Below are 25,268 nucleotides of genomic sequence, written 5' to 3'. Positions count from 1 at the left end.
GCTACCAATGAATTTCTTGAATTCTTGCCTAAGGGTTTAATCATTGCTAAAAAGGGAGAAACCCCTAGAGATTATAAGTGCTCCATTGAGGAATTAGATGCCAAAGATGGCACTACTTAGATCTATCCTCGCTTTTATGCCTAGCTAGAGGCGTTAAACGATAGCGCTAGTTGGGAGGCAACCCAATTTTATCTTTGTTATTTGTTTTTGCTTCTGTTTAGTAATAAATTTATCATATACCTTCTGTTTAGATGTGTTTTTATGTTTTAGTTAGTGTTTGTGCCAAGTAGAACCTATAGGATAACCTATGGTAATAGTTAATTTGATTCTGCTGAAAAACAGAAACTTTACACGCACGAAAATAATTTTAGTAATTCACATAAATGTGCTTTTGCGTTGATTCTTTTTTCTGTAGATTAATAGACAAATTTCCCAGGACTTCCTATTTTTGTAGGAGTTTTAGAGTTCCAGAAGTTTTCGAGAGTTACAGATTGCTACAAGCTGTTCTGTTTTTGACAGATTCTGCCTTTTGTGTGTTGTTTGCTTGTTTTGATGCATCTATGGCTAGTATGTAAGGGTATGAACCATAGAGAAGTTGGAATAAAGTAGGTTTAACATAAATAAAGAATGAGTTCATTACAGTACCTTATGTGGTGGGTTTTCTTTCTTGCACTAACGGAGCTTATGAGATCTCCTGTTGAGTTTTGTGTTGTGAAGTTTTCAAATTTTGGGTAAAGATTTGATGGACTATGGAATGAGGAGTGGCAAGAGCCTAAGCTTGGGGATGCCCATGGCACCCCAAGATATTCAAGAATAGCCAAAAGCCTAAGCTTGGGGATGCCCCTGGAAGGCATCCCCTCTTTCGTCTTCGTTTATCGGTAACTTTACTTGGAGCTATATTTTTATTGGCCACATGATATGTGTTTTGCTTGGAGCGTCTTGTATGATATTAGTCTTTGCTTTTTAGTTTACCACAATCATACTTGTTGTACACACCTTTTGGGAGAATCTCACTTGATTGGAATTTATTAGAATAATACTCTATGTGCTTCACTTATATCTTTTGAGCTAGATAGTTTTTGCTCTAGTGCTTCACTTATATCTTTTAGAGCACGGCGGTGGCTTAATTTTGTAGAAATTGTTAGTATCTCATGCTTCACTTATATTATTTTGAGAGTCTCTTAGAACAGCATGGTATTTGTTATGGTTATAAAATTGGTCCTAGAATGATGGGCATCCAAGTTGGGTATAATAAAAACTATCATAGAAAGTGAATTGGATGCTATGATCAATTTGATGCTTGATAATTGTTTTGAGATATAGAGGTGGTGATATTAGAGTCATGCTAGTTGGGTGACTATGAATTTAAAGAATACTTGTGTTGAAGTTTGTGATTTCCGTAGCATGCATGTATGGTGAACCGCTTTGTGATGAAGTTGGAGCACAATTTTTTTATCGATTGTCTTCCTTATGAGTGGCGGTCGGGGACGAGCGATGGTCTTTTCCTACCAATCTATCCCCCTAGGAGCATGCGCGTAATACTTTGTTTTTGATGACTTGTAGATTTTTGTAATAAGTATATGAATTCTTCATGACTAATGTTGAGTCCATGGATTATACACACTCTCACCCTTCCACCATTGCTAGCCTCTCTTGTGCCGCGCAACTTTCGCTGGTACCATACACCCACCATATACCTTCCTCAAAACAGCCACCATACCTACCTATTATGGCATTTCCATAGCCATTCCGAGATATATTGCCATGCAACTTTCCACCGTTCCGTTCATATGACACACGTCATCATTGTCATATTGCTCTTTGCATGATCATGTAGTTTACATCGTATTTGTGGCAAAGCCACCATGCATAATTTTCATACATGTCACTCTTGATTCATTGCATATCCCGGTACACCGCTGGAGGCATTCATATAGAGTCATATCTTGTTCTAGTTTTGAGTTGTAATTCTTGAGTTATAAGTAAGTAAAAGTGTGATGATCTTCATTATTAGAGCATTGTCCCAGTGAGGAAAGGATGATGGAGACTATGATTCCCCCCACAAGTCAGGATGAGACTTCGGACTTTATAAAAAAAAGGAAAGGCCAAATAAAAAAAGAAGGGCCCGAAAAGAAAAGAAAAAAGAAAAAAAGAAAAAAAGAAAAAAAATGAAATGAGAGAAAAAGAGAGAAGGGACAATGCTACTATCCTTTTTACCACACTTGTGCTTCAAAGTAGCACCATGATCTTCATGATAGAGAGTCTCCTATGTTGTCACTTTCATATACTAGTGGGAAATTTTTCATTATAGAACTTGACTTGTATGTTCCAATGATGGGCTTCCTCAAAGTGCCCTAGGTCTTCATGAGCAAGCGAGTTGGATGCACACCCACTTAGTTCCTTTTGTTGAGCTTTCGTACATTTATAGCTCTAGTGCATCCTTTGCATGGCAATCCCTACTCATTCACATTGATATCTATTAATGGGCATCTCCATAGCCCGTTGATATGCCTAGTTGATGTGAGACTATCTTCTCCTTTTTTGTCTTCTCCACAACCACCATTCTATTCCACATATAGTGTTATGTCCATGGCTCACGCTCATGTATTGCGTGAAAGTTGAAAAAGTTTGAGATTACTAAAGTATGAAACAATTGCTTGGCTTGTCATCGGGGTTGTGCATGATTAAATACTTTGTGTGATGAAGATAGAGCAACAACCAGACTATATGATTTTGTAGGGATAACTTTCTTTAGCCATGTTATTTTGAGAAGACATGATTGCTTTGATTAGTATGCTTGAAGTATTACTATTTCTTATGTCAATATGAACTTTTATTTTGAATCATTTGGATCTGAACATTCATGCCACAATAAAGAAAATTACATTGAGAATTATGCTAGGTAGCATTCAACATAAAAAATTCTATTTTTATCATTTACCTACTCGAGGACGAGCAGGAATTAAGCTTGGGAATGCTTGATATGTCTCCAACGTATTTATAATTTTTTATTGTTCCATGCTATTATATTACCCGTTTTGGATGTCTATGGGCTTTACTTTACACTTTTATATCATTTTTGGGACTAACACTAACCGGAGGCCCAACCCGTATTACTGCTTTTTTGCCTATTTCAGTGTTTCGAAGAAAAGGAATATCAAACGGAGTCCAAATGGAATGAAACCTTCGGGAGCGTGATTTTTTGGAACAAACGTGATCCAGAGGACTTGGAGTGAAAGTCAAGAAAAAAATGAGGCGACCACGAGGGTGGAGGGCGCCCCCCCCCCTACTGGGCGCGCTCTCTATCTCGTGGGCCCCACGGGAGTCCACCGACCTACTTCCTCCTCCTATATATACCCATGTACCTCGAAAACATCAGAGGCGACCATGAAAAACTATTTCCACCACCGTAACCTTCTGTATCCGCGAGATCCCATCTTGGAGCCTTCGTCGGCGCTCCACCGGAGGGGAATAGATCACGGAGGGCCTCTACATCATCTCCAAGGCCTCTCTGATGAGTTGTGAGTAGTTTACCACAGACCTTCGGGTCCATAGTTATTAGCTAGATGGCTTCTTCTCTCTCTTTGGATCTCAATACCATGTTCTTCTCGATCTTCTTGGAGATCTATTCGATGTAACTCTTTTTGTGGTGTGTTTGTCGAGATCCGATGAATTATGGGTTTATGATTAAGTTTATCTATGAGAAATATTTGAATATCCTCTGAATTCTTTTATGTGTGATGAAGTTATCTTTGCAAGTCTCTTCGAATTATCAGTTTGGTTTGGCCTACTGGTTGATCTTTCTTGCAATGGGAGAAGTGCTTAGCTTTGGGTTCAATCTTGCGGTGTCCTTTCCCAGTGACAGCAGGGGCATCAAGGCACGTATTGTATTGTTGCCATCGAGGATAAAAAGATGGGGTTTATATCATATTGCATGAGTTTATCCCTCTACATCATGTCATCTTTCTTAATGCGTTACTCTGTTCTTTATGAACTTAATACTCTAGATGCATGCTGGATAGCGGTCGATGTGTGGAGTAATAGTAGTAGATGCAGCCAGGAGTCGATCTACTTGTCACGGACGTGATGCCTATATACATGATCATGCCTAGATAATCTCATAATTATTTGCTTTTCTATCAATTGCTCGACAGTAATTTGTTCACCCACCGTAATACTTATGCTATCTTGAGAGAAGCCACTAGTGAAACCTATGGCCCCCGGGTCTATCTCTTATCATATAAGCTTTCAATCTACTTTCATTTGCATCTTTACTTTTCTAACCTATATCATAAAATACCAAAAATATATTTATCTTATCATATTATCTCTATCAGATCTCACTTTCGCAAGTGGCCTTGAAGGGATTGGCAACCCCTTTATTGCGTTGGTTGTGAGTTCTTATTTGTTTGTGTAGGTGTGTGGGACTTTTGAGGAGCCTCCTACTGGATTGATACCTTGGTTCTCAAAAACTGAGGGAAATACTTATGCTACTATTGTTGCATCACCCTTTCCTCTTCAAGGAAAACCAACGCAAGCTCAAGACATAGCAGTGTCGTCCTATTGGGCCGGAAGGGCTGCTTGTTTTCGTGTGGATACGAACGAAAGAGAAGGAAAGAGCTCACCTCACACGAGTCGTCAGATCGTCAATGGACGGCGCAACACGTACTACTTCCCTCGGTAGTAAATCGATCTAAGTCAAAGGATCTCGTTCCCAAGTAAGAGGCGGCGGAGAAGTGATGCGCGGGGAACCGGATCCTCTAACATTCACAAGAAATGTTAGAGAAGTTACAGTACCCTAACTTTTCTTCTTTCTATCCATACGATTAAGCTAAAATTACTTAAATTCATTTATAAATTGATGATCTACTATGTACATTTATAGTAACTACATACAAACATCTACGGTAAGTATCAACAGTAAACAACCTGCTAACAGTTCCTAACTTTTCTTCTTGAATTTACACTAGAATAGCACTCTAGCATGGTGACTTTCCTTGTGAATGTTAGAGGATCCGGTTTTGATGCGTGGTGCATGAGTCGCAGTGCTCGCTCTGGTGCGGCTTGCTGGTCGGCCGGCCGCAAGGGCTCGCGGTGCGTGCCTGGCTCGAGCCCTGATCCCTATAGAGTGGGGCAAGGCGGATGGGGTGCTAGCGAGCGGCGGGCTGTGCGGGACATGGCAGCAGGGCGTCACAACGGAGGCAAAGCCATGACGGGAGTCGAGGAGTAGGGAGCGCGGCGCGGAAGTGAGGCCAACTCCACCGCGCGACCCCATCCTGTCCGGCCCCGTCCGTATTGGGTAAAAGGGACAAACCGGGCGGCCCAGCGCGCGGGAGCAAATGGACTTTTGTCCGTTTTGTGTCCGCTTTCGACCCATCCCCGACCCAAGTTTGCGCCGGTTTTGGGGTGAAACGAACAGCGCGCGGACGGGCGGGACGCGCGCGCTTGGGCGCCCCTGGCCTGCCTGTCGGTGACACAAAGCAAAACCTCCCCGCGACCCCTTTGGCGCCATCCCCCCAAACCCTCCCACGTCCCGCCCGTCCCACTACCTCCCTCGTCCATGGCCGACGCCCAGCCGAACTACGGCGGGCTGGCCACCGACCCACCCAGAATGGCCAAGAAGAAGAAGGGCAAGGCGCCAAGGAAGCCGCGGTCGGAGGGCACGCCGAAGGAGATCGCCAAGTTGGATGCGGAATCGGCAAAGAGGAGGAGTTGGAGGGCGGTCGCCAAGGACAACATCGCCGCGGCCAAGAGAGCCGACGACCGTGCTGCGATTGAGGTCGCGCGGCGCAAGGCCGATGTGGAGGAGAAGGAGGCTGAGGGAGTCCCGGATTAGGGGGTGTCCGGATGACCGGACTATGACCTTTGGCCGGACTCCTGGACTATGAGGATACAAAATTGAAGACTTCGTCCCGTGTCCGGATGGGACTTTCCTTGGCGTGGAAGGCAAGCTTGGCGATACGGATATGTAGATCTCCTCCCATTGTAACCGACTCTGTGTAACCCTATATAAACCGGAGGGTTTTAGTCCGTAGGACGAACAACAATCATACCATAGGCTAGCTTCTAGGGTTTAGCCTCTCTGATCTTGCGGTAGATCTACTCTTGTACTACCCATATCATCAATATTAATCAAGCAGGAGTAGGGTTTTACCTCCATCGAGAGGGCCCGAGCCTGGGTAAAAACATCGTGTCCCTTGTCTCCTGTTACCATCCGCCTAGACGCACAGTTCAAGACCCCCTACCCGAGATCCACCGGTTTTGACACCGACATTGGTGCTTTCATTGAGAGTTCCTCTGTGTCGTCACCTTCAGGCCCGATGGCTCCTCCGATCATCAACAACGATCCGGTCCAGGGTGAGACTTTTCTCCCCGGACAGATCTTCGTATTCGGTGGCTTTTCACCGCGGGCCAATTCGCTTGGCCATCTGGAGCAGATCAAAAGCTACGCCCCTGGCCATCAGGTCAGGTTTGGAAGTTTGAACTACACGGCTGACATCCGCGGAGACTTGATCTTCGACGGGTTCGAGCCACAGCCGAGCGCGCCGCGCTGTCACGATGGGCATAATCTAGCTCTGTCGCCGGACGGTGCCCAGGAAGTCGCCCCAGTGTCCGCTCCGACCCTTAGCTCGGAGCCGACTGCGCCAATCGAGGACGGGTGGCTGGACACCGCCTCGGGGGCTGCAATCTCTACGGCGATCGAGCCGAACACCAGCCTTGTCCTTCACGAAGCTCGTGACTCCAAGGTGCCAGACTCCTTTCCGGACTCCGAGCCTTCCGCACCCCTACCGATCGAACCCGATTGGGCGTTGATCATGGAGTTCACCACTGCGGACATCTTTCAGCACTCGCCCTTTGGCGACATTCTGAATTCACTACAGTCTCTCTCTTTATCAGGAGAGCCCTGGCCGGACTATGGTCAGCAAGGTTGGGATGCGGACGATGAAGAAATTCGAAGCCCACCCACCACCCACTTCGTAGCCACTGTCGATGATTTAATCGACATGCTCGACTTCGACTCCGAAGACATCGATGGTATGGACGCCGATGAAGGAGATGACCAAGAACCAGCGCCTATAGGGCATTGGAAAGCCACCTCGTCATACGACATATACATGGTGGACACCCCAAAAGAAGGGAACAGCGATGGAACAACGGAGGATGACCCCTCCAAGAAACAGCCTAAGCGCTGGCGTCAGCGGCGCCGCTCTAAATCCCGCCAAAGCAAAAACGGTGATTTCGGCACGGGAGATAATAACACCCCGGACAGTGCCGAAGACAACCCCCTCCAGCAGGATTTAGCACAGGAGGATGGAGAAGTCAGCCCTCATGAGAGAGCGGCAGACAGAGAGGTCGAGGACGATAATTACATGCCTCCCTCCGAAGACGAGGCAAGCCTCGACGACGACGAATTTGTCGTGCCTGAGGATCCCGTCGAACAAGAGCGTTTCAAACGCAGGCTTATGGCCATGGCAAGCAGCCTCAAGAAAAAACAACAGCAGCTTAGAGATGACCAAGACTTGCTAGCCGACAGATGGACTGAAGTCCTTGCGGCCGAAGAGTACGAACTCGAACGCCCCTCCAAGAGCTACCCAAAGCGCAGGCTGCTACCCCAATTAGAGGAGGAAGCAACTAAACCTACATCACCAGCACATGACGCGGCCGACCGGCCACCTCGTGGCCGCGATAGAGAGGCCTCTCGGCCATCAATTCAAGCCGCACCCCGTCACCACTCAAAAAGTACCAAGGCACGGGGAAATGCGCCAGACCTGCGAGACATATTAGAGGACAAGGCAAGGCAAACAAGATCGATATACGGATCGTGTGGGTACCCCACGACACATGACGATAACCGTCACGCCGGATATGGCAAATACGGCCAGGCCGAGCACATCAGATAAAGCTCATCTGGGCTACGTCGTGATATAGCGCAGTATAGAGGCGCCGCACACCCACTATGCTTCACAGATGAAGTAATGGATCATCAAATCCCCGAGGGTTTGAAACCCGTAAACATCGAATCATACGATGGCACAACAGATCCCATGGTATGGATCGAGGATTATCTCCTTCATATTCACATGGCCCGCGGTGATGATCTACACGCTATAAAATACCTCCCACTCAAGCTTAAAGGACTAGCTCGGCATTGGCTTAACAGCTTGCCGGTAGAGTCAATTTCCAGGGCACTTATGTGCAACCACCAGACGCCGATGACCTAAGCCACATAATTCAGCAGCCAGAGGAATCGGCCAGACAATTCTGGACATGGTTCCTAACCAAGAAAAATCAAATAGTCGACGGTCCGGACGCACAGGCCCTCGCAGCCTTCAAGCGTAACATCCAAGACGAATGGCTTGCCCGGCACCTAGGACAGGAAAAGCCGAAATCCATGGCAGCCCTCACAACACTCATGACCCACTTTTGCGCGGGAGAAGACAGCTGGCTAGCTAGCAGTAATAATATGACCAAGAGCCCTGGTAATTCGGATACCAAGGACAACAATGGCAGGTCGCGTCACAACAAGCACAAGCTCCGCATTAACGGCGACAATGCTGAGGATACGGCAGTTAATGCCGGATTCAGAGGCTCTAAACCCGGTCAACGGAAAAAGCCATTCAAAAGAAATACTCCGGGCCCGTCTAGTTTGGACCGAATACTTGATCGCTCGTGCCAGATACATGGCACCCCCGAAACACCAGCCAATCACACCAACAGGGATTGTTGGGTGTTCAAGCAAGCAGGAAAATTAAGTGCCGAAAACAAAGACAAGGGGTTGCATAGCGATGACGAGGAGGAGCCCCGGCCGCCAAACAACAGGGGACAGAAGGGCTTTCCCCCACAAGTGCGAATGGTGAACATGATATACGCAACCCACATCCCCAAAAGGGAGCGGAAGCGTGCACTCAGGGACGTATATGCGTTGGAGCCAGTTGCCCCAAAGTTCAACCCATGGTCCTCCTGCCTGATGACTTTTGATCAAAGGGACCACCCCACTGGCATCCGCCACGGCGGATTCGCCGCATTGGTTCTAGACCCAATCATTGACAGATTTCACCTCACTAGAGTCCTCATGGACGGCGGCAGCAGCCTGAACCTGCTATATCAGGATACAGTGCAAAAAATGGGCATAGATCCCTCAAGGATTAAACCCACAAAGACGACCTTTAAAGGCGTCATACCGGGTGTAGAGGCCAACTGTACATGCTCAGTTACACTCGAAGTGGTCTTCAGATCCCCGGATAATTTCCAAAGCGAGGAGTTAATCTTCGATATAGTCCCGTTCCGCAGTGGCTATCACGCCCTGCTCAGACGAACCGCATTTGCAAAGTTCAATGCGATGCCGCACTACGCATACCTCAAGCTCAAGATGCCAGGCCCTCGAGGAGTCATTACGGTCAATGGAAACACCGAACGCTCTCTCCGAACGGAGGAGCATATGGCGGCTCTCGCGGCGGAAGTACAAAGTAGCCTCTCAAGGCAATTCTCCAGTCCGGCTACTAAACGTCCGGACACCGTCAAGCGCGCCCGGAGTAACCTACAAAAAGACCGCCTGGCACGTTCCGAGCAAGCATAGCAGTGCGGCACCAACCCCAGCCCTCGCAAAATTGCGAAACCAGTACTACGCGTACATAACTATGCCCTGGAAATACCATGGGCATATGGGGAGGGGCACAACCACGGCACGCCCAAAATGCGGCTCAACGCACTAGGGGCTCCAGATTTTGTCATTTCTTTTTTCTTACTTTCAGGACTCCATTCTTCGGAAGGCCTGTCCGGCAGCACAATCGCCGAACACACGATGCAACAGCCAGGGAGGCAGCAAGCTACGTCGGATGTCCAGGTGGTCTCTATAACGAGCTAAATACCTGTCTTACATAAAGTCTCGCAGCTTGCCCCTGGAGGGGGGGCATGTCTAATAATCCCATCTCTTTCTTATCGCACTATTTGTATCGCTCTGCTTTCACAACAGCCTTTTAATAAACAATACATAGCTCTTGTCTATTATTGCATTCATTTTTTATGTAAAATATGTTCAGTTATGATATTATGCAACTGTACGCTTTGGTACGGCCAATACACCAAGGGCTTAAGTACCCCATAATATGGTGTGAGAAGTCCAAACACTCCCACGAGTGCGGCACCCCGAACTTATAGCATTATATGCATCAGCTCCGAATCATGTCTTGGGTCAATAGTTGGGTTTGCCCGACTCCCATGTTTTGGTACCTTACGTTCCGCTATATCGGCTAAGGTAGCGCTGGAAGAACTACTGCGATTGTGCCCCAGTTGAGCTGGGTTAAGCACCTCAGTAGAGAAAGCTAAAACTGACCGTCATGATAGGGCAAGAGCCGGTCGCTGTTCGAGAGGTTTTCGAGTCCCTAAAGACTTAAGCCGCTTAGAGCGAGGAGCTCGCTTTGTCCGGCCTAGGCGTGGATAGCGCCCCAAACTCGGTCTTCCGAATACTAGGGGCTTCGCCGAAATTTAAAATTATAGAATTCTATGGCTAAGTGAGAGTGATAAACCATTATAGTCCGATTGCCTTGTTCGTTGTGCTGAGCGCCTCCCTTGAAGGACCCAAGAATGGGAACAAGAGCGCTCAGGTTTATCCCGAACACCCCAGCAATCGTGGCATGGGGGTAGAAGCCGACGACTCGCATCTCTTAGATTTAATAAACGGCCGCACAGAAGGTAATATTTTAAATTCAACAAGCGTTGCTTAGCGCATATGAATAAGTTTTCAGCGCACAGATAAACTCGAGCGAGTTTACTCAAAAATTACATCTTTGGAACATTCATTCGCCACAAGGCGGGAACCCTTCAGGACGCCCTCATAATACATCTCGGGCCTACGATGCTCCTTCCCCTCCGGTGGCCCATCTGTCACCAGCTTCTCAGCATCCAGCTTGCCCCAGTGTACTTTAGCACGGGCAAGGGCCCTACGGGCGCCTTCGATGCATACGGAGCGCTTGATGACTTCAAGCCGTGGACAGGCATCCACCAGCCGCCTCACCAACCCAAAGTAGCTCCCAGGCAGGACCTCCCCAGGCCACAGCCGACCTATAAGGCCCTTCATGGCCTGTTCGGCTACCTTATGGAGCTCGACCAGCTGCTTCAGCTGGTCACTCAAGGGCACCGGGTGTCCGGCCTCAACATACTGGGACCAGAACACCTTCTCCGTCGAGCTCCCTTCTTCGGCTCGGTAGAATGCGGCGGTGTCGGACACACTGCGGGGCAGCTCTGCGAATGCTCCTGGAGAGCTCCGGATTCGGGTAAGTAACAAGTAATTCACTTTCACGTGTTTGCTTTGCACAAAGAATGCCTTACCCGCCGCTATCTTCTTCATCGCCTCAATTTCCTGGAGGGTCTTTTGGGCTTCGGCCTTGGCAGATTTGGCGCTCTCAAGGGCCGAGGCAAGCTCGGACTCTCGAGTCTTTGAGTCAAGCTCCAATCTCTTGTGTTTCTTCACAAGAGCATGGAGCTCTTGCCGCACCTCCGCCACCCGCGCCTCCTGCTTTTCTCGCTCGGTGCGCTCCACGGCCGCATTGTCTTCGGCCTTGGACAGCGCTTCCTTCAGGGTCGCCACCTCGGTTGTGGCCCCTGTAATACTCACGTTGGTCCTGTCATTTTTTGCAACCAGGTATTTTTTATATACTTACATAAGGTACTACTTACCTTCCTTGTCCTCGAGCTGCTTCTTGGCAAGGTCGAGCTCGTTCTCGGACCGCTCGAGGCTCTGCTTCAATGCATCGACCTCCGCAGTCAGTGCGGCAGAGGTCAGCAGCGTAGCCTGCATTCCCATATTGACATATTTATGTTAGACTCCTGCGTATATCTTTTTAGATCCTCAGTCCGACTTTTCTTTCCGAACACCAAACTGAGCATCAGGGGCTACTGTCTATGCGGTAATATTTTTACATGTCTTCAATAATACCTCAAAGCCTGTTAGAAGGCTGGCACAGGCTTCTGTCAGCCCGCTCTTGGTGGACTGAACCTTCTGGATCACCGCACTCATAATAGTGTGGTGCTCCTCGTCGATGGAGGCGCTGTTAACCACCTCCAGCAAATTGTCCGGTGCCTCCGGTTGGACAGAGGCCACCGGCGTTGTAGGCTTGCCCTTCTTACGAGGGGGCCGCCTGCCGGACTCCGGAACCACTAAAGGTTCCGGTGCGGTGTCCGGCCCAGGGCCGGACTTAGATCCCTCTGGGGTTTTATCCCCTTTGCGCCTGGAGTCCGGAAGATCGCCTTGCGGCGCCTTCGGGGCTACCTCCTCCTGGCTTGGCCCCTTTTAGGACTCCACCTCAGCATCGTCCGTGGGGCGAGGGGAGATAGCAGTCGAGAGTGAAAGACTATTCACATCCGATGAATCCAGGGATCCGCTCGACGAAGCGTTGAGCTAGGCCTTGGGCGGACTGCATGATTATGTTCAGCGTTAGAAGATACCGTGCACTAAAGGAACGCCATGAGTTATTCTGGTATCTGGATACTTATGATTTCGCCAGGGGCTTGGCCCTGGATGGCCACTCCTCTCCGCCGTTGTCGGCGCTGGTGGAGTAGTCAGGAAGAAGGGTCTTTCCCTTCTTGGACCCTCCGGCCTCCCCAGTTGGGGCGGCCTTTCTCTTCTTTCCTCCCCCGATGGAGGGGGAGAGGCTTCTTCTTCCTCCTCGTCGTCTTCGGGGGAGGAGTGCGCTTCGGGGTCGTCGGGTGATGAATCCGACACCACCAGGCGCCGTGAGCTCTTTCGAGTTCCCATGGCCTTCTTCTTGGCCTTCTTCTCCGGCACCACGTGAGGTGCCGGGACCAGCAGCTTCGCCAAGCGGGCATCTGCTGGGCCTTCAGGAAACGGAGCCGGACAGTCGGTCTGTCCGGACGTCTTCTTCCAGTCCTGTCAAAGGAGCGGGAGCTTAGATCCCGCATAGACTCAAACTATGAAAAACAAGTATCCTATAAAGGGTAAAACAAGCTTACCGCGCTGGCTTGGCGCTTCGCGCAGAATCCGCGATCCTCGGTAATGGGAGGGGAAACCTCGGAGCCCTTGAATAGCACCTTCCAGGCATCCTCGTGCATTGTGTCAAAGAGCCTGGACAGGGTTTGGTGCTGGGCCGGGTCGAACTCCCACAAGTTAAAAGCCTGTCCTTGACACGGGAGGATCCGACGGAAGAGCATGACCTGGACTACGTTGACAAGTTTAACCTTCTTGTCCACCAGGTTTTGGACGCAGGTTTGGAGTCCGGTCACCTCTTCTGAAATACCCCACGATAGGCCCTTCTCTTTCTAAGAGGTGAGCCGTGTGGGGATGCCAGATCGAAATTCAGGGGCCGCTGCCCATTCAGGGTCGCGCGGCTCGGTGATGTAGAACCACCCCGATTGCCACCCTATGATGGTTTCCACAAAGGAGCCCTCGAGCCATGTAACGCTGGGCATCTTGCCCACCATGGCGCCTCCGCACTCCGCTTGCCGGCCGCCCACTACCTTCGGCTTGACATTGAAGGTCTTTAGCCATAAGCCGAAGTGGGGCTTGATGCGGAGGAAGACCTCGCACACGACGATAAACGCCGAGATGTTGAGGATGAAGTTCGGGGCCAGATCGTGGAAATCCAGGCCGTAGTAGAACATGAGCCCCCGGACAAATGGGTGGAGTGGGAAGCCCAGTCCACGGAGGAAATGGGGGAGGAACACCACCCTCTCATGGGGCCTGGGGGTGGGGATGAGCTGCCCCTCATCTGGGAGCCGGTGCGCAATGTCGTTGGACAAGTATCCGGCCTTCCTCAACTTTTTGATGTGCCCCTCCGTGATGGAGGAGGCCATCCACCTGCCTCCCGCTCCGGACATGGCTGGAGAAGGTTGAGGTGGGAAGTGCGGACTTGGGCGCTGGAGCTCGAGTGCGCGGAAATGGATAAGCAAAGGAGGAAGAAGGCGTAGATGGAAAAGGTGGATCCTTATCCCCTTATATGGGCGGACGAAACTATGTGCCCCCGCCAGCATGGTAAAACTCCCTTATCTCCCAAGCGCCGTGATTAATGGCACGGTTGGGTTACCCACGCCCGTATTGATGAGAATCCCGGAATAAGGGGACACGATCTCTGCTTCGACAAGACGTGCCAAGGAAACCGCCTCGCTAAGCGCGCTGAGGTGGGACAGTAAAACGATTCGAATAAAGGCTTGGCCGTGGCATGATGTCACGCTGCGGAATACGTCAGCAGATTAGATTTGTACAAATATTATTCTCTCTACGGTGGTATGTGGAACTTATTTTGCAGAGCCGGACACTATCCTTGTGTTCAAAATCTTCTATGAAGTATTCGGAGGAGGAACCCGCCTTGCAATGCCGAAGACAATCTGCACGCCGGACTCGTCATCATTGAAGCCTGGTTCAGGGGCTACTGAGGGAGTCCCGGATTAGGGGGTGTCCGGATGACCGGACTATGACCTTTGGCCGGACTCCTGGACTATGAAGATACAAAATTGAAGACTTCGTCCCATGTCCGGATGGGACTTTCCTTGGCGATACAGATATGTAGATCTCCTCCCATTGTAACCGACTCTGTGTAACCCTAGCACTCTCCGGTGTCTATATAAACTGGAGGGTTTTAGCCCGTAGGACAAACAACAATCATACCATAGGCTAGCTTCTAGGGTTTAGCCTCTCTGATCTCGCGGTAGATCTACTCTTGTACTACCCATATCATCAATATTAATCAAGTAGGAGTAGGGTTTTACCTCCATCGAGAGGGCCCGAACCTGGGTAAAAACATCGTGTCCCTTGTCTCCTGTTACCATCCGCCTAGACGCACAGTTCAGACCCCCCTACCCAAGATCCGCCGGTTTTGACACCGACAGAGGCCATCGTCAGCAAAGCGCACGCCTTCTCATGGCTGGCATTTGTCGTCCTGCCGGTTTCTCCAGAGCGGCCGTCGGTCCGGCGAGCACAGGGTCGTCGGTCGCCCGGCCTTCGCACTGCCAGTCGCCCACGTCGCGGACCACGCCAATGTCGCCCGGCTTTCCCCCGCCAAGGCACGACGGACATACCCGTTTCTCGGGGTCGCCGGACGTGAACGTGATCCCGCCGTCCACCCCGCGCATGGTGGCCGTCATCGACCTCAACGTCACCCCTGGGTCCAGCAGCGGCGGCTGGTCGGCCGTTGAGATGCAAAGAAAGCAAGCACATCCGCCGTTTACGGGCACCATGTCGTTCCCCGGCGTCTTGTTCGATGGAATGCCAACACCAACGGCACCGGTCGACGACCCCTACTACGACCAGTTCATGGAGGAAGTGACCTACGAGGGTGGGCATGTCCCTGTCTACGACCCCGAGGAGACCCAAAGTCAGGATGGCCGCTGCCAGTTCACTGCCGATGAAGAGGCCGACGACCGTGCTGACTACGACCATGGTGACTCGTGGCATGAGGACCATGACATCTATGTCGAAGGTGATGGTGATGAAAAAGAAGGCAATGACATGGATATTAGTGGCGAGCCATTGTTCATAGACGAGCTCACCCAAAGAGCGGAAGCATAAAATAGGAGGAAGAGCATTCGCATCGGTTCATATACACAAGATGAGGACAAGTTGATTTGCCAATGTTGGATGGGGATTAGCCAAGATCCGAGGACAGACGCGCAACAAAAGGGCATAGTTTTTTGGACGAGAGTCCACAAAATTTTCCATGAAAGGAAGATGTTTGAGCCCTACCAAATCACAAGCAACCGTGGCATCAGCTCGATTCAAAAGAGGTGGTTGTTCATCCAAAAAGAGTGCAACAAATATTGTGCCGCATTTGAGAGCGTTGAAGCACGGCCCGTGAGTGGTCTCGGCATTGGGGAATGGTATGCTCTCCTCATCCTAGTCCTTTCCTTGCTACGGCCAAGTGTTCGACCTTGTATATGTTTGCATGCCAATTCTTATTGATCTTGTGGTGTAGGCATTTCAATCTTTGGAAGCATTCAAGGCCCGGCACAACTCTTACGCACTGTTGGACGATCATCAACAATTGTCCTAAGTTCAAGGATCAATACCGTGAGCTTCAAAGGAAGAGAGGCAAGAAGACGGCCAAGTTAGCCGGAGGTGGGGATGGCGAGGCGTCCAAGAGGCCGAGGGGCAAGACCAACTCCAAGGTGGACGACATACGTGATGCCTCATCCATGGCCTTGCATGAGACCTTGCATGGCATGATGTCTCAAAAGGATGTGAGGGATGAGAAGAAGCGGCAAAGCAAGGACGAGCAAATGAAGCAATACCTAGAGCTTCAAAGGCAGAAGCTTGAGATGGAGGAGGCGGCCAAGAGACGGAAGATCGACATGGAGGAGGCGGCGCGGCAAAGGCAGCTCGACATCGAGGCCGAGAACGTCAAGGCCAGGCAGAGGCAGCTCGACATCGAGGCCACCAATGCTGCAACCAAAGCGAAGGAGGTCGCCCTTGCGATCATGAGCGTGGACTTGACCAAGATGAGCGACAAGACGAGGAGCTGGTTCAAGGCCAGGCAGAAGGAGATGTTCGACGCCGACGACCTGAACTAGGTCGTCCGATCGGCCGTGGCCATTCTTTTTTGGAGGCTGGCATGGGTGCCGCCTGCTGGGCCGCTGGCTGTGTGCCGGCGAGAACCTGATTCATTTTGAAGGCCGGCTGTGTTGCCGGCCGCTGGCTGTGTTGCCGGCGAACAAAACTATTGATTTTGGAGGCCGACTGTGTTACCGGCGAGGACGTGTAGGCCGCTGGCTTTGTTGCCGGACGTGAACTAGGACCGCTGGCATGAACTAGGCCGACCGCTAGTATTTGAAACGTTCTTATTTGAAAATGAAGGCGGACAGGATGGAGTAAAAGGATGCGGCCGCGCGCTGGACGCACGGCCATCGCATCCCAGGACAGGCCCGGACACGACCCCATCGCCCTGCCCAAACGGATATAATCCGGACAAAACGAACGTCCGTTTGGGGTCGCGCGGTGGAGTTGGCCTGGGAGAGAGGATGGGATGGCTGCCCGAGGGAAGGGATGGTGGTGATGGCGGAGGACTAGTCAACGCACAACGAGCGGGCCCCACCTGTCATATGTGATGGGTTCTTCCGTTCATGCATTTCACTCCATCTGCAAGTGACCAAACACGGCCGATATATCTCCCGAACCCAACCGCAGAGGCAGCATCAATCAAACCCTCACTTCCAACAATCCGGCGTTACTTCCCCTTTCTCCCTCTTCCCCTCCACCTTCCTTCGCTCCTCACCGAACAGACCGTCCTCATGGCAACAGAACCTCTGCAGTGCAAGGTACCTCTCCCAAACCCAGCACTGTCACTCTCGCTCGCCGTGTTGTTACTCGAGTCTTACCCTCCAGGCCTCCTTGATTTCTCGGCGTGCAGACTCTGGTGCTCCGGGTGTCCATCCACTGCGAGGGATGCAAGAAGAAGGTGAAGAAAGTGCTGCAGGGCGTCGATGGTGTGTCGTCGGCTCTCCAACATTTTCACTCTGTCTTCACTTGTCCATCTATTTTGCTTGCTCCTGTGAAAGGGATTTTCCTCTCATTCCATAGATTCGCCTTTTTCTGAAGGCGTGTACAGATGCGACATCGACGCCCGGAGCAACAAGGTGACGGTCGCCGTCACCGGGAACGTCAGCGCCGACGCTCTGCTGAAGAGGCTCCGCAGGTCGGGCAAGCACGCCCAGCAGTGGCCGGAGCAGCAGCAGCAGCAACTGGCCGTAGGAACCCAGAGACCCGGAGAAACCAAGAACGACGCCATCCAGCCAGACAAGCCCGGTGGCACTGGCACCGCCCACAAGCCGGCGTCCGGCGACGCGGCGACAAGCGCCGCAGAGCAGAGCAACTCCAAGGCCACCCCTGAAGAAGATCCCAACAAAGTCGCTCGCGAGACCGTGAAGCCGGCTCAAGACGACACGGAGAGCACCAATACGGACGCCGACGCCGACGACGCTGTCAGCCATCGCAGCAAGGAGCCCACGGCGGAACAATGCAACGGCACCCAGAGGAAGCGGAAGCAGCTGCGGCAGGAGGAGAAACCAGTCGATGCCATCGCCACGGTGGCGGTGGCGGCAGCATCGGACCAAGGCAGCCACACTTGCCACTCGCCACCACACCTGCAGCAGCAGCAGCAGCCGCCCCCGGTGCACGTCCTGAGCTACACCATGGTGCGGCCGAGCGCGAGCGCGGCTTACTACGCCGCCGCGCCGGCGACGGCAGCGCCAGGCGCGAGGTCCCTGCCGCCGCAGGAGCTCCCGTACACGTACCCACCGTGCTGCCACTACTCGCAGCCGTCGCCTTGGGCGCCGCAGATAGGCGCGGCTTCGCCGGCGCGCTACTCCTACGCCGATATTTTCAGCGACGACAATGCCAACTCCTGCAGCGTGATGTGAGGGAGTTGTAAGAATCGGCTTAACCTTAATTTACCGTCAAGTTAATTGCAGTTAGTTGAGTCTATCTAAGGATAGTTAGTAGATTGTGCTACTAGTAGAAACATCACGAGGTTCTGATGTTCATCACACGTCCAGGCTCGAAGCAGTTTGTAAGGTGACATTCGTGTGCTTGTAATGACCCAACTTTGTAAAATTGTTAAGGCAACCTGACCATCAGTGCCTTTAACTGGTCAGGTTTCTCTTTCCTCTTTTCATTTTCTTGGTGTATGTAGATGTAAATTATTTGCCAAATGTAGTGAGATGACTGCCTTGGCATGAATCCTGAATTTCTCTCAAACTTGGCAAAAGATACTGCCCACAAGTCCGTTCAAAGAACGGTAGTTTGTCATGAGCTCGTGATTCTATTGCATGAGAGTTGGTTGGAATGTGATGATTTGGCAATCACAGTTTTGGTCAACATGTTCATGTCAAGACTGACTTAACTGCCAGCTCCAAAAAGAAAAAGAGACTGGCTTAACTGAATCAGTGTTTTATGTCACGTAAGAAACCTGCATGATGTGGATTGACAGGACTGTAAAGACCGAAGTGACACATGCTGCTTCTGATTGCCATCGAATCGAGACAACACTTTCCACGCATTAACCTGATCATGATCATCAAATTTCACCATTTGTGATTTACCCTGACTTGTCCCCTCTTAATTCATTTTTCGTGCGTTCAGAAAAGGGAAACAAGAGAAGGCTCGAGTTTGACACTGTCCTCTTCCTCATTGAATGGCCTGACCAGAGCAACCACCCAGCAAAAGCAACTCTAGATTCACCTTTTGGCACGGCAGGATATGCTGAAGCCAACATGGCAAAGTGCATTTATAATGCCGCAGAGGCCACTGCATCTGCATGGCAAGACCGGCTTTGGCCTGGGGCATGGTGCAGCATGACCATGACCATGACCAGAGGCCACCATGCTCAAGCAGAGATTTTGCATCCACAGCTCAAGACATCTACTGCTGCTGGTACAGCTTGTTAGGATAGAGGCAGCAAATGCGAGAAATCCATGTTTGAGCAAAGTGCAACAAGCAACTTGAGCAGCCGAGCATGAGCTTTGTCTGTTGTGGTAACAAACAGGCAGTAGAACTAGCAGCATGGTATGGGCTGTACACTTTGACAGTTATAATGGTGGCGTCTCAAGGACATGGGGGATCCGAGGCTGTGGTGAGACGGCAGTGGGTTTAATGGAGGGCCCACATGAAGAGAACTGGGAAGCGAGTAAATGGAGCAGGACTGTAGAGCTCAGAAATTCAGCCTTTGCTTTCTCGAAAGAAATGTTAGAGCGAAACTAGGAGTTGTCATAGTCTGAATGCCTAATCCTGGACATCGTAGGGGCATGCCTGTTTCACTGAGCTCCTGTAAGATCAGGCAACAGGTCTCTCTGCTACTCCTTTTTCCTCATGGTAGAGCCTTGGAGTTAGAGGGATCTTAAGGAAGACTGGGGAATGGTGTGAACTTCAACAAACGACTCTCTGTCACAACCTGAATTAAGCCTCACCAGATCGTGATTTCAGCGGATAATCACCCCCGTGATTTCATTTCACCCTCCTGGAAGCGATACATCACCTACGACCGTGTAGCACGGTAGGGCCGGCCATATAGCCCACGGGGGAGGGAGAGACATTGCTCCTCCAATCGCGCGAGCAAGTGCAGCTATGGCCGGCTGGTTAGCTTACAGGAGTCTTGTCACGTCAAGCCGATGGCAGGCCAGGCTATCAGCCCAGCGGCATGGCATTGCTACAGCCGGCTAACGGAAGAGGAATCAGGGCCGGGCAGCGGCGCAGGTCAGCGCATGTATGGTCACCGATGGACAACAGGTAGCCTTAGCTAGGCTCTCTCGGCAGGAAGCCAAGCCTCCTAGCGAGTAGTACTATGCATTTATGCTGAGCCCACGAGAAGACGTGTCCAAAGCAGAAAATAGAGTGGACCTAACCAGTAGTATAGGGAAAAATATCAAGTGCTTCGGCAGCTCATATGCTCCCACGCGCTAGAAGGACCTGGACCGTTGGATCTCAGATCCAACGGTCGTTTGAGGAGATTCAGGATGTACACGTAATTAGCTGACCCCGGGAGGTTTTCGTTTCTCGGTTTCAGTAATGAACACATCCTAGCAACAACGACTCACGCACACAAGCTTATAGATTTGTTTGTCATGTAGGAATTTAGAGCCTTTTTCGGTTCAAAGAAATTTCATATAGGAATTGCCTTAACCTACGGTGCAACTAAACAACTTTTATAATAGATTCATTCATGTATTTTAATTTTCTGTAGGATTCACTCCGCAAAAAAATGTTTTTGTAGGATTCAATATGTCATGACAAACAAATCCTACATTTTTCATACTAATTGAGGTGGTTTTACAATATTGCGACCCAAATAGGATTTTACAAATGGAGAAGCAAATGTGTGTACAAGAGTGGATTGTTGAATCTGTTGGAAATATGAGCAATTTACCGAATGATTTTATTAACAGAAATACTAGATAAAGCATGACTAGTATAGCAGTGATAAAACAAGCCATGCGATTTGACAAAGAGAAGGTAAATAATATCTGCATATATGAGCTAGAACCGATCATCTCTAGAGCAGACAGTAGATGAAGATGCATATATGAAGTAGAGCCTAACATGTTTAGGGCAAACACTAGAACAAGGAACTGTTGCAGGACTTCTATCAAGAAAGATAAGAACACGTACGAGACAGCAGCAGGAGCAGAGGCACTGGACTTGGGGTCGGTGTCCTCCATGTCGTCGAGGAGGTTGTTGTCGGTGTCAAAACCGGTGGATCTCGGGTAGGGGGGTCCCGATCTGTGCGTCTTAGGCTGATGGTAACAGGAAGCAAGGGACACAATGTTTACCCAGGTTCGGGCCCTCTCGATGGAGGTAAAACCCTACTTCCTGCCTGATTAATATTGAAGATATGAGTAGTACAAGAGTAGATCTACCACGAGATCGTAGAGGCTAAACCCTAGAAGCTAGCCTATGATGATTATGATTGTAATTGTGATCGGCCTTCTAAGGACCAACCTCTCCGGTTTATATAGACACCGGAGAGGGCTAGGGTTTACGTGGAGTTGGTTACAAGGAAGGAAATACAATATCTGGATCGCCAAGCTTGCCTTCCAGCAAAGGAGAGTCCCATCCGGACACGGTCCGGAGTCTTGAGTCTTGTATCTTCACGCTCCAATAGTCCGGACGATGTATATAGTTCGGCTGTCCGGATACCCCCTAATCCAGGACTCCCTCAGTAGCCCCTGAACCAGGCTTCAATGACGATGAGTCCGGCGCGCAGTCTTGTCTTCAGCATTGCAAGACGGGTTCCATCTCCGAATACTCCAAAGTAATTATCAAACACTTAGACCGTGTCCGGATCTGCGAGACGATCTTCACATACCATTGTAGGGAACATAGCATAAATCTGATCTCCTGGCAATCTTTGTACGTCGTGCCCTTGCATCGTGGCCTGGTCCAACACAAACCGGCATTTCTCGCCCCACCCCGACTCGCGCTGCGAGGCGGTTTTATTGGCACGTCCTGCCAAAGCAGAGATCGCGTTCCTCTTATTACGGGATCTTTCATCAATAAGGGCGTGCGTGACCCCACGATGACCGTTGGTATGACTCCGTGTGTTTCTAGATAAGCCTCAAGCGGTCACACTGAGAACTCTTGATATTCACCCCCTTTATAAAGGGGGCGAGGCCTATGCCTCTTTTCCACCTTCCTCGTGCCTTCTCGCACCTCGAGTTCTAACACCCGAGACCTAAGCCCAAACATCCCAGATCCTCCAATATATCCGGATCCAACCCTCAAGGCCGGTGGGTGGCCTCCTCGATTCAAGAGGAGGACATTGCGAGGCTTAGGGAGGTCGGATACCTAACCGCCGACATCCAGCACAGGCTTCCTGCTCCAAGGCAGGTCATCCCTACACCAGAGCCCAATGAGAGCGTCGTGTTTGTTCCTCACTTCCTCCGCGGCTTGGGCCTCACCCTCGATCCCTTTGTGAGGGGGCTCATGTTCTATTACGGGTTGGATTTTCATGATCTAGCTCCGGACGCTATCCTCCATATCTCATCATTCATCATTGTATGTGAGGCCTTTCTCCACGTCACTCCACACTTCGGCTTATGGCTCAAGACTTTTAATGTGAAGCCGAAGATGATCGAGGGGTGACATGTGGAGTGCGGAGGTGCCATAATAAGCAGGAACGCCGATGCCCCATGGCCAGAGGGTTCTTTCCCAGAAGTATCCGATGTATGGTAGCGGAGGTGGTTTTATGCCACAGCTCCCAGAGGCACAAAGTGGGTAGCCGCCCCGAGTTCCGCCCGGGCCCTCCATCACAACTAGCGTCTTGGACCGACGTAGGACGGAATTGGGGGCCCGCTGGCGATGTACCAGTACTGCAAAATCGCATCCGGGAGCTTCTTGAGAGGGACATTAATCTTGTCAGCATAATTCAAGTGATGTTAATCTTACAGATGTTGTCGTGCCAACGCCGGCCTCTCCGGATGTGGGAGTTCAATCCAGAGGGTCCGCGGACTGTTAAGCACTTCTTCGGTCTGAAGCTCGAAGGGATGTGAAAATTATTCTTCGGACCTCAAGTAGAGTGTCCGAACACCATCGTGGATGCGGGCCTAAGCTGCAATCGCCTAGATACCCAAGTAAGTAACCTTGATACCGGACACTATGTTTTATATTTGACATAGTTGTTATTCTGAAAATCATCCGTGGCCAGGAATGGCTCAGCAAGGCGGAGAGAATCAGGTGTCCGGCGCCACTTCCCGAAGGCTCGCCTAGTCCAACCATTGCCAAGATGCTTGACCGAGTGCTCAGAAGAATGCCCTCAGGGAAGGACAAGGGGAAGAACAGGGAAGCCGAACTTCACACGCTGCACATCCAAACCGGGGGAATTGTTACCTCCCCTGAGGAGGATAGTCGGGAAGGGGAGGCTAAAGCCTCCTCCCCGCATGGGAAGAAGAGGGCCGCCTCCGAAGACTTGGAGAAGGAGATGCCCAAGCAAGGGAAAAAGGTATCACCAGGGGGCTCTGCCCCGACGGGCACCCTCACCGCATCATGCCCACCAACGGGCCAGCCCTCCACCGAGCTGTAAGTTAATCGTTAATTAGAAGGTACTGTGTTTCTCCGAGATCCATAACCAGGATTCATCTTTTGCAGTCCGGCTAGCAGCTCTTCTCAACAGAGTTTGTCTTCGGGGGATCTTCCTCCGGAGATGATGGAGAGTGAGACTCCACCCACCTCTCCACCTCATGAAGCGGGCGACACCGAGGTGTCGTCACGGAGGAGTCCGGACCTGCCGAAGCCAGAGGCTAATACGTCAGCCGCCTTGAGCCCGGAGCGTTTGGCTCCCATGGGGGGCAATGAGAAGGGTTCAGCACAGTTCGATGTCCGGCCGGATATACTGACAGGCCTTCTAGAGCGAGCTGTGCTGTCGGGGGAGCACCGGTCATTAATGAGCGCAGTGCTTAAGAAGATTTCATCCACTACAAGCGGTTTGAATGAGGCATTTACGAGCCTGCTCAGAGGCTTTGAGGTATGTAGTAAAAAATACACATTTTTGGCAGTGAGGCACGCGCTAGGTGTGCTCCATATGGATAGTAGCCCCTGAGACTCTGGTTGCCCGCCCTAGGTGGCAAACGGAGGATCATATTTTGTAAGTACTGATTGCGCTGTACATGTGTGCAGGTATCTAAGGATCCGGTTGCTGAACAGTCCTTTGAAGTTGCAGAACTAAAGAGGCGAATTGGATCTATTGATGCTGATATCACGCTAGTGAACGAGCGGCTTGACGAGTCACAAGGTATGTGCTCTTCTTTCCTTATTTATATAGGAAAATATGAGAGTGGCATAATATTAATGCAATATGCTTGGACTGCAGACGGTGCTACTGTCGTGGAAGCCCTGAGGGCGGAACTTGCCCAGGCCAAGGACAAGCTCGAGTTAGCAATGCGGCTTCCCTAAAGGCGGCCGAGGAATTGAGAGCCAAACAGGCTGCTCATCGTCGAAGCGAGGAAAAGATAGCTGAAATGGCTGTGGAGTTAAAAAATGCCGCTGACCGGTATGAGCTCCTTAAAAAGGAGCATAAGGATAGTTCGGTCGACCTGAACAAGGCACTTAATGCCACCAAGGAGATGCGGACCGAGCTCAGGGGTGCGCGGGAGGAGCTTCAACATGCTGGTAAAATCACGGCTGGGGGCTCCTACTTACTGTGGACGAAGTTTTTGGATCCGAAGTATGCTCCCCTGGATGGACACTGGAGTCCGGCAGATGCGTATGCGGATTTGGCGAAGAGTACGACTGACGCCGCCAAGTTCTTCGAGAATCAAGGTGATAAGGAAGTGGAGAAGCTTTTCTGGTCGCAATTCAATGCTCCCACTCGCCCGCTGCCGTTAAGTGAGAAGATGGCTGCTGTAGCAGAGCTTCACAGGCTGTCCGGACTTGCAATGCGGTCCATAATAGATCATCTTTGGTCGAAGGGGCCTAAGCCGGACAGTTACCTTGGTTTGGTGCAACAATTCCTTGGGGCCGTGCCTCAGATCGACGCCATGAGAAGGTCGGTGTGCATAGAGGGTGCACGAATGGCTCTTGCCCGTGTTAAAGCGTATTGGACAGATATGTAGGCCACCATTATAGCGACCCAGAATCCGGCGGGAGGCCGGTATTCGGCCGAGCACTACTTGGAGCAGGTAATGGAAGGTGCCCGCTTAATAGAGGCGCAGTGCTCAAAGAGTATATTGTTCGAGTGAAACATCGAATCATTGTAAAAACAATGTTATTTTGATTATGAGGCTATATTTATACTTTTTGCCTGAAAATATTATTGTGTCCCCTGTGCGGCCGTTTA

General features: G+C 50.6%; 1 protein-coding gene and 1 pseudogene across 1 annotated transcript; both read left to right on the top strand.

The window, feature by feature from the left end:
- The first annotated feature begins 5,427 nt into the window (after positions 1 to 5,427).
- On the top strand, positions 5,428 to 16,518 carry LOC119306840 (annotated as a pseudogene).
- Positions 16,519 to 17,123: 605 nt separating this feature from the next.
- LOC119306828 (heavy metal-associated isoprenylated plant protein 35-like) lies at positions 17,124 to 18,685 on the top strand. The gene is made up of 3 exons (XM_037582953.1): positions 17,124 to 17,262; positions 17,355 to 17,430; positions 17,543 to 18,685. Exons 1-3 carry the CDS (start codon positions 17,236 to 17,238, stop codon positions 18,361 to 18,363), a joined length of 924 nt encoding a protein of 307 aa, XP_037438850.1. The 5' UTR covers positions 17,124 to 17,235; the 3' UTR covers positions 18,364 to 18,685.
- Positions 18,686 to 25,268: the final 6,583 nt, after the last annotated feature.

Source organism: Triticum dicoccoides, chromosome 1B (assembly GCF_002162155.2).
Source record: "Triticum dicoccoides isolate Atlit2015 ecotype Zavitan chromosome 1B, WEW_v2.0, whole genome shotgun sequence".
Lineage (NCBI taxonomy): Eukaryota > Viridiplantae > Streptophyta > Magnoliopsida > Poales > Poaceae > Triticum > Triticum dicoccoides.
This window is presented reverse-complemented; position numbering and strand designations above follow the sequence as displayed.